This window comes from Orcinus orca, chromosome 16 (genome assembly GCF_937001465.1).
Source record: "Orcinus orca chromosome 16, mOrcOrc1.1, whole genome shotgun sequence".
Classification (NCBI taxonomy): domain Eukaryota; kingdom Metazoa; phylum Chordata; class Mammalia; order Artiodactyla; family Delphinidae; genus Orcinus; species Orcinus orca.
Genome location: NC_064574.1, coordinates 65,624,192 through 65,642,480, shown reverse-complemented (window position 1 = coordinate 65,642,480; position 18,289 = coordinate 65,624,192). Strand labels below are relative to the sequence as shown.

The 18,289-nt window shown below is 39.5% G+C and overlaps 1 protein-coding gene across 2 annotated transcripts in view; it reads right to left on the bottom strand.

Annotated features, from left to right (window-relative positions):
- Window positions 1-18,289, bottom strand: part of LOC117198746 (acyl-coenzyme A synthetase ACSM1, mitochondrial-like) — a 43,843-nt gene that overhangs the window by 25,057 nt on the left and 497 nt on the right. For both annotated transcript variants that reach the window (XM_049699060.1, XM_049699059.1), the window contains exons 2-6: window positions 8,064-8,274; window positions 5,567-5,774; window positions 3,873-4,013; window positions 2,941-3,100; window positions 933-1,012 (exon numbers count right to left, since the gene is read on the bottom strand). In XM_049699060.1, coding sequence (XP_049555017.1) covers window positions 933-1,012; window positions 2,941-3,100; window positions 3,873-4,013; window positions 5,567-5,774; window positions 8,064-8,274 — 800 coding nt within the window. The remainder of the gene's footprint in view (window positions 1-932; window positions 1,013-2,940; window positions 3,101-3,872; window positions 4,014-5,566; window positions 5,775-8,063; window positions 8,275-18,289) is intronic.

Below are 18,289 nucleotides of genomic sequence, written 5' to 3'. Positions count from 1 at the left end.
GCAAAAAGTAAAACTTGAACAAAAACAAATATTGCCAAAGATGTGAAACAATGGAAATGCTCCTACCCTGCTAGGGTGAGCATACCTTGGTTCAAAACTTTGGAAAATAAGGTAGTAGGGTGCAATGTCAGTGTGACCTAGCAATTCCTCTCCCAGAGAAGATCTACAGCAACGTGTGTTTATGCGTTTATGTACATGTTCAAAAATTCAATGCAGCATTAATCATCAATAGTCCCAAACTGAAAACTACCCAAATGCCCAATAATAGAACTGAGTTAAAATGTGCTACTTTCATAAAATGTAATGTTATACAGCAATGAAAATTAACTCCAGCATTATTTAACAACACGGACACTTCTTAGAAACATAATGTTGAAAAAGGAAGCAGATATTATGGAATAATGTACGATTACATGAAGCTCAAAAGCAAGTAAAGTAGAATAATTTGTCTAGGGATATTTCCTGTGTAAACTATGAGGGAAAATAAGGAAATGAACCATAAAAGCCAAGACAGTGGATTCCTTTAGTGGAGATGGAGAGGCATGAGGAGGTCTCTGGGGACACTGGCCATGTCCTATTTTTGGGCCTTGGGTGAGTGGTTGCATAAGTGTTTTATATTCAACAATTCATTAATCTGTAAATGTATGTATTATATACTTTTCTGTATGTTTATTTCATAACAAAATGTTTATAAAAGTAAAAACCCACAATGATGCAAGGCTCACTCAGTGTTTCATTTGGTTCTCTGAATCCTGTTTAAAGAACCAATTAGACTAGCTGCTAAATATCACCACCAACATTTACCCCCCACCACACACACACACAGTATCCTCAAAGAACCATAGCTAAAATCAGTCAGGCCACAGTGCATCAGATTACTTAAAATCCTACCCGAAGATTCTTGTTACCAACGGCAGCCACATCTACCATACCTGGCGGAATTCTGCTGCAGAATCATTCGAAATACAGAGGGCGCAGCAAAGCATTGGGTAATAGGGTATTTGAATAATGTCTAGAAAGTCAGGAGAGAAAAAATTTTATTTTTGCAATTAAGATTTAAAACATAGATTTGTTATTAGCATTTTAATTCTGACCTCTCCTCTAGGAGAGCCCATTTATTCATCTGTTAATTCTTTCAGTATACCGAAATTGAGCATGAATTCCGTACATGGCATGTGTCAGGTACTATTGGAGCAACACAAGAAAGTCTAAGTTGAGGGGATGGGTAGGGAGGGAATGAAGGGAAAGTTTTGTTTTGTGAATTTGAATGGTAAAATTTTAATTTAACATTTTTCGTTTTAGTCACCATCTCCCATCTTCAATAGGAGAGAATGAAACCAAGTAATTTAAAAAGTTTATTTTTAAAAATTCACGAAAGTAATAATTGTAAAGTAAATTAAACAATTGAACTTTCAAATGCAGGGTTTGGGGTAAATTTGTGGACTCAATTCTTTGAAATAATTCAAGCTTAAAATACACTGAGACTGTGGGGACACCCCTTGTAGGGGAAGGAGAATTAGACCTGGTGGGGGAAGGAGAGAGGTGGATTCATTGTGGTTTGTGCAGTTCTATGCCTCAGAGACTGGCAGGATGCAGGCAGAAAATAATGACGGAGAGGCAGATGTTGACATAGGGGCAGGGAATGAGAAGTGGGAGGTACAGTTTCAGGTGCTGGAGGGATGAGCAGATGAACTTAACCAACCAGCAGAAAAACCGGTGGAAACTAGCTTGGAGGGAGGACTGGACAGTTTTGAGAGCCACCCAAGTGGACGTACCTGCTGGAGAAATGGAAGTACAGGAAGCTGCTTAGAGGGGAGGGAAAGTTGAGGGCAGAGCCTTGGATGACTACGGTGTTCAGGGGTGAGCTGGGGGAACAGGCGGTAGCAAGTGGAGAATGTTCTGTGGAGCAATCTGACCTTAAGGGAGGAGAGACGGGGCTGGTCCAAGGTGTACCAGCGTGAAGGGCAGGTGTTCTTAGGATGAGGAACTTTGAATATGTTTATGGACTGAGGGAGTAGAGTCAATGAAAAATGAGAGATTGCAAATACAGGAGAAAAGGTTTAATGAGTTAAAGATTAATAGAGAGGGGCTCCAAACACAAGGGCAGGGAAAAGAACAGGATCGGCAGCAGGTGTCGGGAGGGAGTTGGACGTTGAGAGGTGAAGGGGCAGGTCTGCCTCTGAGACAGAAAGCAGGGGAGTGAGTGGAGACACAAAGACAATTTTTAAGTGAAGAGAAATACGTTGAAGGAGTTCACGCAGGTGACCTCCGTTATTATCATGGTGTATGCATAACAGCAACTGCTACCACTTACTGAGTGTTCTCTCTGGGCTAGTCTCAGGGCTAAGCACTTTACACACCTTTCCTATGTCGTCTCATTAATATTCCCAACAATTTTGTGGCGATAGTCACCATTAGGAGTCTCATTTTACAGATAAGGAAACTGAAGCTCAGAGTGGTAAGCAAACCACTAATAAATGTCAGTCATGGGATACGAAACTAGATCTGCCATAGTCCAAGGCCTTTGTTTCTAAATATGTCATTAAATTGAGTAGCCACACAAACACAACATTCACACACCAGCCGCCTGGCCCTGGTAGGGCCAGGATCCAGGATCCAGGAGACCTGAGCTTGTTCTGTTTGCTTTCATTTCTCAAAACGTATATTCTGGTTCCCAGGTCCACAGAGTCTGATCCATAGGTCTAGGGAAAGGTTTGGAATATGTGTTTTCTTCAAAGTTACCTCTTGATGTAATTCTGATACGATGATTGATTCAGTGCTTCACACTTTGAGAAACCCAGAGCCAGGGTTATATTATGCTAAGAGTTATACTAAGAGGCTTCTTTGCTAATCAAGTATTTTCTCAGGTGGATCCAGTTTTTGAACTCGAAATGAGTGTTTTCTGGGAGTTTGTTGATATCGAAAGGTTCGTCTTCTTACCTGTACAATGACCTTGGGGTCAAACTGGGGCAGATGATGGACAAAGACTGTAGACCCCGCTGTCCATGGTTCAAGCAGGGACCCTCCGACAGCCAGAATCCAGCCTGTGTCTGACAGGCACCAGAGGACATCAGACGTCTTCAGCTGCAGTAATTTCCTGCTAACTCCAAAATACAGTTAGCCTCAGATACTATTCTGACTACTATACTATCCTTCCCTTCTCTCCACCCGCATTCCTCCAGGATTTTGCTACTCAGTTGTTATCATTAGCACAGATACCAACTATCTACAAAAAGCCTTCTCTCCCCTGGTCTGGTTAATAAGGTACAAAGTATATAGAACATGGTCTGGTTTGAATATTACTAGTTGATGGATGGAGAGAAGGGAGAAGAGTTTGGTTTAAAACCAATTAAATGGTTAATCCAGTTTCAGCCTCTATGTTTGTTCCAGGTTAGGGCAGTGGCTTGGTGTGCCTTAGTTCCAGGTATTATTTTTCCCTAACAGTTCATGACTGGGAAACTCTATGCCAGATTTGTCCACAATCAAGGAGAGGAGAGGACCTGCCACGTAAGGTCACATTGCTGGAGCATTTTATCTTTCCCCACCAAACCCTGGAACTACTGACAGGGACACAGGGGCTTGTCATTTGTGTGGTTTGCAGAATGCCTGCTGTTTCCACCCACATCTCCTCCATGCCTCCTGTGAAGGTGCTCAGGCAGGACCCAAATGTGCCTCCTTTGTCATTCAGATGCCTCTGTCAGCCTATACTTCTCATACCCTTAGGGGTCTGAACCAAAGAGAGCAGAAAGCATAAACAGCACGGGGTCAATTCCACCAAGAGTTCCTTTCCCAGCACATACACATACACATATACATACACACTTCACCCCAGATCCGTGGCCCAGCTTCTAAGCTGGTGCCCTCTCTCCTACCATGAAGGGAGGAAGGATCGCAAAGCAAGTCCATGGCTGTGCTTTGCCATCTTGGGGAAGCCTGTGGTCCCACTGGTGAAGAAGATGGCCATTGGGTCCAGGGTCTTTGACTTAATACAGGTGTGAACTGGGGATTCTGATCTGCAAAGGCATTCAATACAAAAGGACAGAAGTCATGTTTCCTGTTTTTCCATCCTCTGGGGAAGCAAAAGAAGCAATATGAGTCTTGGAGTCAGAAAACTGGGGTTTGCAACTCCCAGTATTAGGCACCAAACAAAGTTTATGGGTGACTTGGATAGGTGGACTGACATTTCTTCATTTTAAAAAGTGGGGAAAATATGATGGATTACTTTATATTTTAATAAACATTGAAATAGTATTTCCAATGATTCCACACAATGCTCTAAATGATCTACAAATAAGAACTCATTCAATCTTCAGAGCAACCCTAAGAGGCAAGTACTGCTTTTATGCCCATTTTGTAGATGAGGGAACTGAGGCTCAGAGAGGTTAGGTAACTTACCTGAAGACATATAGCCAGCAAGTTGCAGAGCCAGGATTCAGACTCAGACAGTGTGATCCATATACTATGCTTTTAGTCACACTGCTAACCTTGTATTTTACACAGAGTAGCTTCACGGGAATTTAACCTCATAAACTTGGTGTTGAAGGGTGGGAAAGAGAAAGCTAGGGAGAACGACAGTGTAAGGAATGTATACATGTACATCTGCCCTAGCATGAGCTGGAGGTGGAAGGTAGAATCCGTAGCTCCCTCTGTCCGCCTCGGTTCTTGGGGAGCTTCTCCTTGGCTGAGAACCTCTTTCTTGGGCCTATTACAATTGTAAATGCAAGCTTCCTATAGTACTCAGGCAGAGAGGCTGCAAGCAATCCCAGTGCTGGAGGGAGCCCTGGCTCTTGTGGAGAAATGATACCATACTGAGTCTGGGAAATTTAGGTGAGTTTTAATGAGTATTCTTTGTTTAAGCTATTTTAATCTAATTCTCTGACTTTAGAATCTAGCATAAGATGCGATTTCACTGTAATATTTGCCCTTGGGGGTTGAAGTAAAGAGCTTTAAAAACTGTGGAATTACTTCAAGAAAACAAATCCAGCATGGTTTGTGTGTGACATGAAAAATGCCTGAAGACTTGCAGAATCAGAGTTTTGGAGGTGGAGGGGTCTTTCTTACCTTCAGCACTTCCCTAACTTTTCCTTCAAGGCGTCCCTATAGACACCCACCCCCTAGGACATGGAAAGTGTTTGCTCCCAAAGCTGCCTGTCATTTTTTCCTCAGTACCATGTTTCACCATAAAAATTCATCTTAACCTTTTGTTCAACTTCTTTAATTGCTAATTATTTACATAGAAATAATATTCAGATTCCCCACCTACAAGGAACATGCAACACAATAACCCTCTGACTTTACACATCTCCTTTGCACAGGGGTGATTATATTTTAGTGAGTTCAATTTCAATAGAAGTTCAATTTCCTCATTTAATACATAAAACAATTGCAGCCAAGAGAGGAGTAGGAACTAGCCCAGAGTTGAACAGCAAATCAGTGACATAGCTGTGAAGAGAAGCTCAGAACTGGTGAGCTTCCTCCCACTGGCTGCTTCTGTACCAGCACTAGGCAGTGAGTGGCTTTCTCCTGCCATTCCTCAGAAAGCACATTCATCAGACCAGAAACTCACCTCATCAGTGATCGGAAGTCCAGCCACCCTTTACGGCTGTGGTCAGACACCAGGAGCTTGGTTTTCAGAGCAGGACACTCAGAAGCCACAGAATCCACCTCTGGGGCAAGGGTATCTGTGGTCACAATGCCCTTGGCTTTAGACACTTGTAGTCGATAGAGAATGTCCTTGGCCTTCATCTGGGTGGTCCCTGGCATGAAGACGATCCCTAGGGATGAGAAAGAAACTGCCTGTTCTGGTATCTCTTTCACAGCCTCACAACCTTGGCTGTCAGATCTGGTTTATCTGCAAAGAAATCCCCTAACTTCTTGGTATGCAAAGGATGGTCCACAGCATCAACACCACCTAAGACACAGAATCTCACCCCCCACCCCAAACTTACTGAATCAGAATCTGCATTTTAACAAGCTCTCCAAGGGATTTCTATGCACATTAAAATTGGAAAAGCCTGCCCTAATAATTTCTACTCTAAATGGATCTAGCCAGTAGACAGGTGAGTCCTTCTCCATACAAATTTACACAGGATCTGGGAAAGATACAAGTAGGACAGTGTCCCTGACTCTGCCTCCCTGCCCCCATTTTTCTCCTCTCACTTCCTTCTCTGTCATCGTGAATCTCTTGTCATCTGTTGTCATCATTCCTTGTGTCATCTTGAATCTCCTCTCTTTCCTTCGTTTGTCATACCCAAAGTTAACTACAATGTCCTTTGAACTTTTCTACTTTCCCTTCCATCTTCCATCACCAACAATTAGCTCAAGTCTTGTGTGCCCCTATTGCATTCTAATTTCTCCACCAGATGCCCTGTCCTGAATCTTCCTACTACCCATCTTCTGTATTACTAGCCTGCTTAGTTCCACGGAGCACTGACTTTTTCCCCTCCACATTTCTTCTCCCCACTAACACCTGGACCCTGTCTCCAGGAAAACACCACACTCCCCATCCTGACTCTGAGGGCACTGCTCACTCTCCATCTTTCTCTCGCACAACTCTATTCTCTATTTCAAGATGACCATTCTTCGTATAGGCTACTCCTGACTCTAAGCATTTCCATGTGCTATGACCATTCTTGGAATTTCCGTCCTTTGCTTCTACTCCTCTTTAATTCTTCTTATCCCAGAGGTCTCAAGTCATGTCTTGGGTTTCTCATGGACCATCTCTTCACTATACAGATGGCATGGCTTCTCTATACTCCCTCAGCCACTGCTGTTAATTCTTGATCTTGACGGATTAATCAACTATTTGTGAGAAAACATGAGACAGAGAATATGTGACCAAGAGCACGACATATTGTTGTATGAGCATGCATTATAGAACAACTGAAGTGATTCGAAAAAGAATCCATGAGTCCCATACTGATTATATAGATTAATGCATAGATAAGCAGTTAAAAGGGAAAGGAAAATCTCTATAGAAGAATGCCAACTAATAAATGTAGAAGGAATGATATAAATAGAAAATCCTAATAAAAGACCACCATTAAAATATTCAATTCAGTCAAGAATCATCAGTGGATTCTCAAACCATAAAGGGAAAGACAGTTGGGGAACAGGATATTCACACAGTCCCATAAATATTATACGACAGATTACTTACTAACTACAAAAGGAAAAGGTACCTTTACAAAGGTGGATACTACCTTTCTAAAGTGATAATATCAATGATATTAGGGCAAACCAACTTTATATATCCCCAATGTGATGCACCAGGGAAGACACAATATTGCCCTTCTAGTGCCTGGGCTAAAAATGTCTAACCTGAAGATAATCATGAAGAAGGAGTCAGAAATACACATTTTGATGGACCTTCTGCAAAACAACTGGCTTAGATGCTTCAAAATTGTCATCGTCATGTAGACAGTGTAGAACGTAGAGAAACATTCTAGATTAAAGGAGACGGGGGAGATATAACAACTAAATGCAATGCATTGGATTTTTGATTTAAACCAAATAAATGCTATAAAGGACATTATTGGGAGAATCGAGGAATTTTGACGATGGATGTATATCAGGTAACTCTATTGCATCAGTGTTAAACTTCTTGTGTGATAACTCTACTGTGGTTATGTGAAGGAAATGTCTTGGATCTTAGCAGATGCATGCTGCAGTGTTTATCTGGTGTTTATGGGTGTTACAGTGTCTGCAACTGATTCTTAAATGACTCACTGGGAGAGAGGGCTCGAATATGGCAAAACGTTAACAATTGATGAATCTTATAAAGAAGCAAGAATGTCTGAGACCGTGTAAGAGAAAGTGTGTGTGTGTGTGTGTGTGTGTGTGTGTGTGTGTATGAGAGAGAGACAGAGAGAGAATTATGACATTGTGTTTGAGAGGGTGTGAGTATAAGGGAGAGAGTGGATGAGAAGGAGTAAAATAATATTTGAGTGAGTCTGAGAAAAAGAAAGACTTTTAAGAATAAAAACTGGGGGGAAGAGAAAACACCTAGTATTTCAGGACACACTGGCTCTAGGTGAGCCCAAAGGTCTGCTTGGGTCACTGACCTGTTCGGATGCAGGCCACGATCACCAGCCACCACTCAGGCACTCGAGGCAGAATCAAGGCTAGATGGTCTCCCTCCTGGAGGCCACAGGTCTGTGTGAAGACGTTGGCTGCACGACGGGTTAAGTCTGTCATCTCTCTGAAACTCCACTTCACTTCATCCCCTTGATTATTCACCCACCACAGGGCTGGGTTTGGACCTCTCTTGCCTTCCTGGTTAGGATCATATGCTACATGTTATTTCCTGATTCAAAGGAAAGGGGCACTAATGTGGCCAATCCACTACCACAGTCACGTTCCCCTGTGAGTGTAGCTCAAGGTCTGAGATCCCATTTTAAAGCATTTATAGCGCCAAGAGAAGTTGGGGGGAGGTGTGATCCAGCCAACTTCTTCGGGTCTACCGTAACCCCCTCGTCTTAAGTCACATAAAACCATGAAGAGCCTTCATGTTACTTATTGAAGACTTACAATTTTATTCCCCATGTGTCTGTCTTAGTTCCACATGGACAGTAGGTTACCCTCTGTGCCTCAGTTTTCTCACCTATTAAAAGGGTATAATAATACTACCTGGACTGTAGTAAAGTTCAAATTAATTATTTTAAAAGGTCAAGTGTGTATAATAATGCCTGGAATATAGTAGGTGCTCAATAAAATTACTGCTGTTATTGTTATTACAACAAAATAAAAGAGGATAATTTAATTCCTAAATATTTGGGGAAATTATTATTTTTTTAAAATATATTTATTCATTTATTTGGCTGTCCCAGGTCTTTTTTTTTTTTTTAATAACAACACCTTTTATTAATTAATTAATTAATTTTTGCTTTGTTGGGTCTTGGTTTCTGTGCGAGGGCTTTCTCTAGTTGTGTCGAGCGGGGGCCACTCTTCATCGCTGTGCGCGGGCTTCTCACTATCGTGGCCTCTCTTGCTGCGGAGCACAGGCTTCAGATGCGCAGGCTCAGTAGTTGTGGCTCACGGGCCTAGTTGCTCCGCAGCATGTGGGATCCTCCCAGACCAGGGCCCGAACCCGTGTCCCCTGCATTAGCAGGCGGATTCTCAACCACTGCGCCACCAGGGAAGCCGGGAAATTATTTTTTAAATTTAGGTACCTCAAGAGGTGCAAGAGGTCAGTCTTGGAAGCTCCAGGGCCTTTTTCCCTCACAAAAACATCAAGTAAACAACAATAGACTAAGATGGCTTTGTAGGAATTTAGAAAAGAGTCACAAACCCACAGCAACCAACAAATGCCCAAACAATAAAAAGTCATAATCAAAATGGTAAGAAATTTTGTGGTGATTTTGCTTATTCTTGCACCACCCGCTCTCTGATGTGGTACAGTGTAGTCAGAGGAAGCCACCCAATTCCCAGCCCCTCCCCTGGGATAGATGAAAAAGATTGAAACTTGTGTGCAACGTTCTGGCTAGTCTGGAGGCGGCCTTAGGCACTGGTTTCTGTCTTGACTGACTTGGAGCTCAGATGGGTATGATGGCCTATTGGAGGTATCTTAAAACAGTGGCAAATGTCACAGTGTGTGGAAACTGTAGACCTGTGGTTACCTAGGGATTAGAGACTACAGACAAAAAAGAATAGAATATTTAAGTCCCCCAGAAGCCGCAGACTTTTTTTTTTTTTTTTTTTTTGCGGTGCACGGGCCTCTCACTGTTGTGGCCTCTCCCGTTGTGGAGCACAGGCTCCGGATGCGCAGGCTCAGCGGCCATGGCTCACGGGCCCAGCTGCTCCACGGCATGCGGGATCTTCCCGGACCGGGGCACGAACCCATGTTCCCTGCATCAGCAGGAGGACTCTCAACCACTGCGCCACCAGGGCAGCCCCCTAGGGAGACTTTTAAGAAAATTAAAACTTTAAACAGCAGCCAAAACTAGAAAAAAAAAAAAAAAAGCTCATACACAGGACCAGGAAAGACACATGCCAGAGAAGACCTTAAGTTTTCGTACTGAGCAGATTATTGAAGGTCTTTCCCTGCGTGGAGCCAGGCTGCAAAGACTGAGAGAGGAGGCTACTTTTTTTAAATATGCAATTTTTAACAACAGATCACAAGGTCTACAAAGAAAAAGAGAAGCAGCCTATTCGAAGTAACAACTTGAATCTCCAGGAACTGACCCTAAAGAGACATAGGCTGCAGTTACTAGACAAAGATTTTTTTTTTAAATTTTATTTATTTATTTATTTATTTCTGGCTGTGTTGGGTCTTCGTTTCTGTGCGTGGGCTTTCTGTAGTTGCGGCGAGCAGGGACCACTCTTCATCGCAGTGCACGGGCCTCTCACTGTCGTGGCGTCTCTTGTTGCGGAGTACAAGCTCCAGACGTGCAGGCTCAGTAGTTGTGGCTCACGGGCCTAGTTGCTCCGCGGCATGTGGGATCTTCCCAGACCAGCACTCAAACCCGTGTCCCCTGCATTGGCAGGCAGATTCTCAACCACTGCGCCACCAGGGAAGCCCCCCGACAAAGATTTTTAAATGACTGTCTTAAATACACTGAAAAAGCTAAAGGAAAACACAAAGAACTAAAGCAAATCAGGAAAATAATATATGCACAAAATGAGAATATCAACAAAGAGATACAAATTACAAAAAGATCCAAACAGAAATTCTGAAGCTGAGAAATATAATAACTGAATTGAAAACTTCACAAAGGGACTCAACAGCAGACTTCAGTAGGCAGAAGAAAGAATCAGTACATTTGAAGACAAGTCATCTAAAATTATTGAGTCAGAAGAGCAAAAAGAAAAATACAAGAAGAAAAATGAACAGAGCCTAAGACTTATGGGCCACAATCAAATAGACCAATATACACATTATGGGACTATCAGAAGGAGAAAAAAGAGAGAAAATGGAGCATAGAACTTATCTGAAGTAATAATGGCTAAAAACTTCTCAAATTTGAGGAAAGGCATGGAGAGACAAATACAAGAGGCTCAATGAACTCCAAGTAGGAAAACCCAGACACCCACAGAGAGACATTACAATCAAACTACAGGTGACAAAGACAAAGAGAGCATCTTAAAAGCAGCAAGAGAAAAGTGACTCATCAGGTGAAATTCTTAATAAGATTACCAGTGGATTGAAGACCAGAAGGCAGTGAGATTATATATTTAAAGTGATAAAGAAAAAAAAACTGTCAACCAAAAATTCTATATCTAGCAAAATTGTCCGTCAAAAATGAGGGAGAATATGTATGGCTGAGTTGCTTCACTGTGCACATGAAACTATCACAACATTGTTAATCAGCTATACTCCAATATAAATTAAATAGTTTTTTAAAAATGAGGGAGAAATTAGGACATTCTCAGATTAAAAAAAAAAACAACACTGAGGGAGTTCATTATCCTTAGACTTTCCCTACAAGAAATGCTAAAAGGAGTTAAGTTGAAATGAAAGGACATTAGAGAGTAACTTAAATATAAAAGTATAAAGTTCTTTAATAAAGATAGATATAAAGACAAATATAAAAACAGTATTGTTATAATTTTGGTTCATAACTTCACTTTTTATTCTTTCACTGTATGGAAACCACAAAAGCATAAAAAATAATTATAAATCTATGTTAATGGGTAGACAATATGTAAAGATTGTGAAATCAATAACATAATATAGGAAGGTGCAAGGGAACTGGAAAACAGTAGGGTTTTATATGTGAATGAAGTTATGTTGTTATTAGTTTCAAATGAAGTGTTATAATTTGGAATGTTATATGTAATCCCCACGGTAATCACAAAGAAATTATCTACAGAATATTCCCAAAAGGAAACGAAAAGAAACTCAAAACATATCACTACAAAAAATCAACTAAATACAGAGGAAGGCAGTAAGGGATGAACTGAGGGACACAAAAGCTGTGACATCAAGGAATCAATTAACAATATGGCAATAGTCAGTCATCCTTATCAGTAATTACTTTAAATGTAAGTGAATGAAATTCCCCAATCAAAAGAACTAGATTGGCAAAATGGATAAAAAACCCAGAATTCAACTATATGCTTTCGACAGAATTGTTACTTCCATGTGATGGAATATGATAAAACCAATCAAGAAAACTTTCAGAATATTTTTGCAGTAGAAATCTTATAATACAATATCAATTTAGAAAAGCAACACCATATTTACATTAAAACCAAATTTATATAATAGTATCCATTCATTCATTCAATATATATTTGCCAAATTCTCATTATTTCTTAGGCACTGTTCTTAGACCAAAAGGATACAATGGTGAACAAGACATACATATACACATGTATGTAAACAGTTTTAAATGTTTATGGACAACTTTCATTTTCTTGTTTAAATCAAGTCTTTTATTTTCCCCAAGTAAAATGATTTTTTAAAGTTTTTTTAATTCCCCAAACAAAGCATGTTCAGAGTAAAAGTTCACGCAAGGCACAATCTTACTAACAGAAAAATTTCTTCTGAACAGAAAAATGTCTTCAAGTTTCTCATCACATTTTCACTCCCTGAAGGTCAACACTGATAATTGTTTGGTGTATAATCTACCAGAAATTATTTCCCACATGTGTGCAAACATAATCCTACCATCTTTGCCTCATATGATTGGAACAAAAGAGTGTGTCTCACCTGAGATAAGACTTATATACATATATACATACATACACACACACAGATATATGTATATACATATAGTCATATCTATGGAAAAATCAGTGCTATGAAAAAAATTATTCTCCAACAGATTAAGGAATGTTAGCAAGTATAAATGACTAGTTGTGCACTGTCTATATAAGGGGAACAGACTATATAATATTTGTGTATGAGTTTACAAAATGATAGAAAGTTTGGCGTATCAAGGTAAAAGAATTTTTGTTTTTATTCAGACAAATGTTTAGACTCCTAACTCTTGCAACTTGAAGAAGATATTGCTTAAGCATTTATGGTTTGGGGTCTCAGAATTAATCTGATAATGTGATATTAAGATTAGCATGTTTTCAAAAGATAAAACACAACCTTTAAACTGGATATGAGATTTAAAGTTTTATGCAGTGAGGTTTGAAGCCAAAGGAAAATTGAGAAATAGATCTAAAAAATAAAACACTAAGTCAGCAATAAAAAGGAATGAAGAAGTAATACACAAGACAGTATGAATGAATCTCAAAAACATGCTGAGTAAAAGAAACCAGACACAAAAGAGTGTATCTTATATTATTCCATTTCTATGAAACCCTAGGAAAGAGAAATATAATGGCTAGTGACAGTAAATTAGTGTCTACCTGGGGCTCAGGGTGGGGATGGGTGGGTATTGACTAGGAAAGGACAAAAGGAAATTTTTGAGGTGATTGAAATGTTCTAAAACTTATTAAACTATCATATAAAGTGTGCGAATTGTATTCTAGGTAAATTATAGATAAATACAGTTGATTTAAATAAACAAAAACCTACATAGCTACTCCTTGTTAATCTCTAACTAAAATATAAAGAAGGAAAATTGGAAAGGTAGATCAATTACTCATGTGATTGATGAATGAGATGATTCTTTCTGAATGTTAAAACACATAAGAATTTATGTGAATTTCCCTTATTTTTAATTAAAATGAAATACAAGTAGAATTTCTATAATTTTTGTAAATTAATGATAGAATATGATAGATTTCATAGAATTTAAATCCTAATTGACATAGATAAAACACTTTCCCCAACAATGATATAACTCACATTCTCTTCCATTGCATTTGTAATGTTTACTAACCTCCAGAAGTTTCAAAACTCAGAGTATACTTTTTGACCACAGTGGAATTAAGCTAGAAATCTTTAACAAGAAGACAATGAGAAACCCACCTCAACTATCAGGAAACTAACCGATACATTTCTATGTAATCTATGGGCCAGAGAAGAATCAAAAGGCAAATAGAAAATATTTAGAACAGAATGGTAATAAAATATGACATATCAAAATTTGTGTAATGTACCTAAGAGGAGTGCTAAGTGGGAAATTTATACTTTTAATGCATATATTGGAAAAGAAGGAAGGCTTAAAAGTAAGGACATAAGCTTCTATTTCAAGAAGCTAAAAAAAGAATAACAAATTAAATCAAGGGAGGATACAAGAAAAGAAATAATAAAGATAACAGTAGGCATCAATCAGATGGAGAGCAAATACACAATAGAGAATATCAGTAAAACCAAAACTGGTTCTGAAAAGATTTATAAAACTGGTAAACTCTTAGGAAGACTTATCAAGAAAAAAAAAGAGAATAACATATTAAAAATATCAAGAAAAAAAAGTGTACATTATTACAAATCTTACAGACATTAAAATAGCAATAATAAAAATATTAATAACTTTATGTCAGAAAATAACTTTATGACATTTTGAACGAAATGAACAAATTGCTAAAAAAATTTAACTTTCCAAAGTTGATGAATAGAAATCTTAATAACCTATCTATTAAAAAAAATTAAATCCTTTACTAAAAGCTTTTCTGCAGTGAAACCCCCAGATTTTATGTCTAAATATTTCGATATGCATGCTAGTGTGCTGAGTTTGACCTGAAAAACTGCTGGTTTTTATTTTTTTAGGAAAACAGTGATAATTATACTTTAATTATATCTCAATAAAACAATAACAAAAAAATAGTGATAACTTTTAAATTCTTTATTAAAGCTCTTAGAAGAGCACCTGGTACATAGTAAATGTTCGTTAAATATGTACTGAATGAATAAATAAAAAACAACAACTCTGGAATATAAATAAGGAATTTCAGGGTTAAATTAAATCTAAAGATGACCCCAATCACGGTGGGCCAACCCCAGCTCCAGGTGCCCCAACCCCATGGCCGGCTATCCCAGGATCCAGCTTCACCCATCAGAGGGCCAAGATCAGCCCTGGAACATCCCAGGCCACATGGCCAGCCACATCAGGGACCATCCCTGGCTACAGGCTGGCAACCACTACGTGAGACAGGAAATGTCAGCCAACCAGTCTGGGGGCCAGCCTTGACTACCAGTGCACCCACGGTAGTTGGCCATGCCACAACAGAAGGGCCCACATAGCCCACAGAGGGGGGGACCCTAGAGCATGTAACACTGGTGACCAGAGGGGAGTGTGCTGCTGGGCCCATAGGACATCTCCTACATTAGGCCACTTCTCCAAGATCAGGAACCACTTATGTAAGAATGTTAAAAGGCAAAGAAATAAAATCATCTATACCCACAATAAGTAGTTAATGGATATGCAAAAGAAAAATATGTAAAATATGTCATCAAAAACAACAAACATGGGGAGGAACAGTAAAAATGTAGGGTGGTTAGAATGCATTTGACCTTAGGAGATCATCAACTTAAAAAAAAAAACTATATATATATATATATATGTCATGACAACCACATACCAAAACCCTATAATAGGTACACACACAGAAGAGTGAAAGAAATTCAAGCATAATACTAAACATGGTCATCAAATCACAAGGGACGAGAGGAAAAAAAGAAGAAAAGAACAAAACAGGAACTACCAAAACAACCAGAAAACAGCAAAATGGCAATAAGTACATACCTAGCAATAATTACTTAAATATAAATGGATTAATATTCCAATCAAAAGACATAGAGTAGCTGAATTGATAAAAAAAAAAAAGACCCATTATATCCTGTGAAGTGGCTCACTTCGGATCTAAAGTCATACACAGACTGAAAAACTGAGGGGATGGAAAAAGTATTCCATATAAATGGAAGAGAAAAAAAAAAAAAAGAAGCTGGTGTGCCAATACACATATCAGACAAAATAGACTTTAAAACAAAGAGCGGGGCTTCCCTGGTGGCACAGTGGTTAAGAATCCACCTGCCAATGCAGGGGACACGGGTTCAAGCCCTGGTCCTAGAAGGTCCCACACGCTGCAGAGCAACTAAGCCTGGGCACCACAACTACTGAGCCTGCACTCTACAGCCCACAAGCCACACCTACTGAAGTCTGTGCTCTTAGAGCCCATGCTCCATAACAAGAGAGGACACTGCAATGAGAAGCTCGCATACCACAACGAAGAGTAACCCCCATTCGCCACAACTAGGGAAAGCCTGCGCGCAGCAAAAAAGACCTAACCCAGCCAAAAATAAATATATAAAATAAATTTTAAAAAATAGAAATAAAATAATAAAACAAAGAGCATAACGGGAGACAAAGAAGGACATTTCATAATGATAAAGGAAACAATCCAACAAGATATAACAATTGTAAATATATAGGCAGCCAACGTAAGAGCACCTAATGCATAAAGCAAATACAGTTGACCCTTGAACAACACAGGTTTGAACTGTGTGGGTTCTGTTGCATTTCTATACACGAACAATTAACTATCACAAAGAAAAATTAAGAAAACAATCCCATTTACAATTGCATCAAAAAGAATAAAAGACCTAGGAATAATTCTAACCGAAGAGGTAAAAAACTTGTATCCTGAGAACACATGTAAGGTACTCATTATATCCTAACTGAATGAATGAATGCAGTATCAGAGAGACAGAATGAATGATTTTGGACATGAACGTGACCTCTCATGAATAGATTTGGGAGGCTGCTCCATGAATCAATTGGAATGTAGTATCCTTGGAGCCTAGAGTAATATAGAGTTTAATTCCCAAGGGTAGTCAGGGGTTATACATTGGTGGCCTGAATGAGTGACTATATTCCACCCCGGACGTATGTTGCCTGGATTATGCTAAAAAAAAAAGTTACATTAAAATGTTGTATTTCTAACTTAACATTTTTAATAAGTAAAATGTGTTGAAAATTGAGTCAAAATCAATTCTATTTGTTATGGTTTGGGTTGTGTTGTTGATTAGGCTACGGATCAGTTTCTGAATGATGCTTGTTAAGTTGTAAGGGGAGGCCCAGAAAGCCAGAGTGGACTATGGTGGTGTGCCCTCTAGAAGGTCTTCCATGGGAGCAACATCAATCCATACAGTGCTCATACGGCAAGTTTCAAAATTAATGTATCCCACAAAGGTGTACTGAGGGATTGCTAGGTGTCAGACACCATACGTCACTAGAGAGACACTGATCATGATCAAGGCAATTGGAAAAGTAGAAACAGACAGATCAGAACTGTTGTGAGAATGAATGTAAATGGGGTGGAGAAGCTGGGGGTAGGAGAAGTTTGGAGATATGGAGGAACTGACAATGACCCAACAAAGACGCGGCATTCCCTGGGCAAATATTTACATGGTGATAATCTCCAGGGGTTGATGTGTGAACTAATAAGGACTTTATGAAGACAAATACAGAAAAAAAATGATGGCCTCTCCAGCCATTTCTCATGATTCAAAAGGTCTAACCAGAGTTTTGGTCTGGGCAGTGATGAAAGTCAGTTTGTAGTCTGAAGGCAGAGATGTTTGGACGTCATCAGATTGTGAGACCAGGTTAAACAGTGGATTATAGAATCAGACAGCCTGGACCCAAATCCTGCTCCTTCACTTATTAGGTATGTGAATTCTGCAGGTTATTTGACCCTTGGAACCTCAGTTTCCTCAGCTGGAAAATGGGGATAATTAAAGTGTCCATCTAATCAGAATAATAAGTGCAAAGTGCTTGACATGGCACATGAAAAAGGGCTCTCCATAACTGAGGGCTCTATTTTCCTTGGAGTTATTATGGAAATTCAGAAAAAGGAAAAAGATGGAGGTAGGAAAAAAGTCCCTATGAAAGGCATGTAAGCTTTGAATACTAACATATGAATGTATGTTCATGGGAAATTAAAAATACATCAACTCTCTGACTCCATCTCAGGTGAATTCTTTCTTCTCAAAGACAGTGTTCAGTGGGTTTTCACAATGTGGACATTACCAGCAGGGACTTAGTAGCTGGAACACCACCCCCTGTCTACCCCAACTCCTAGTGTCACCACTGCTCCCCTCTTGGTCTGTCTCTTGGTAAAAGACAAACGAAGAACGTGCATTTTTCTGCAGAGACCACAGGGACAGGATTCTCTGGACACACCGTAAAGCCACACGCTCAAGTAGGTAGTTGATAGGGAAGACTCCAGATGTACTTGCCATCCTCATAGGAAGATAGATGACATGATTTTGTTACATGGTCAGATGTTCATGTGCACAGTCAGGTTGCCTGTACCCTCCCTCTCGGTGCAGCCTGAAGTCAAACCCAAGTGTGATGAGATGAATTCTAGTTAGACTCACAGTTCCAGTAGTTGAAGGTGAGAATCCAGACCAACATCAACTTGCTGACCTGTGATTAGAACTTGACACTTG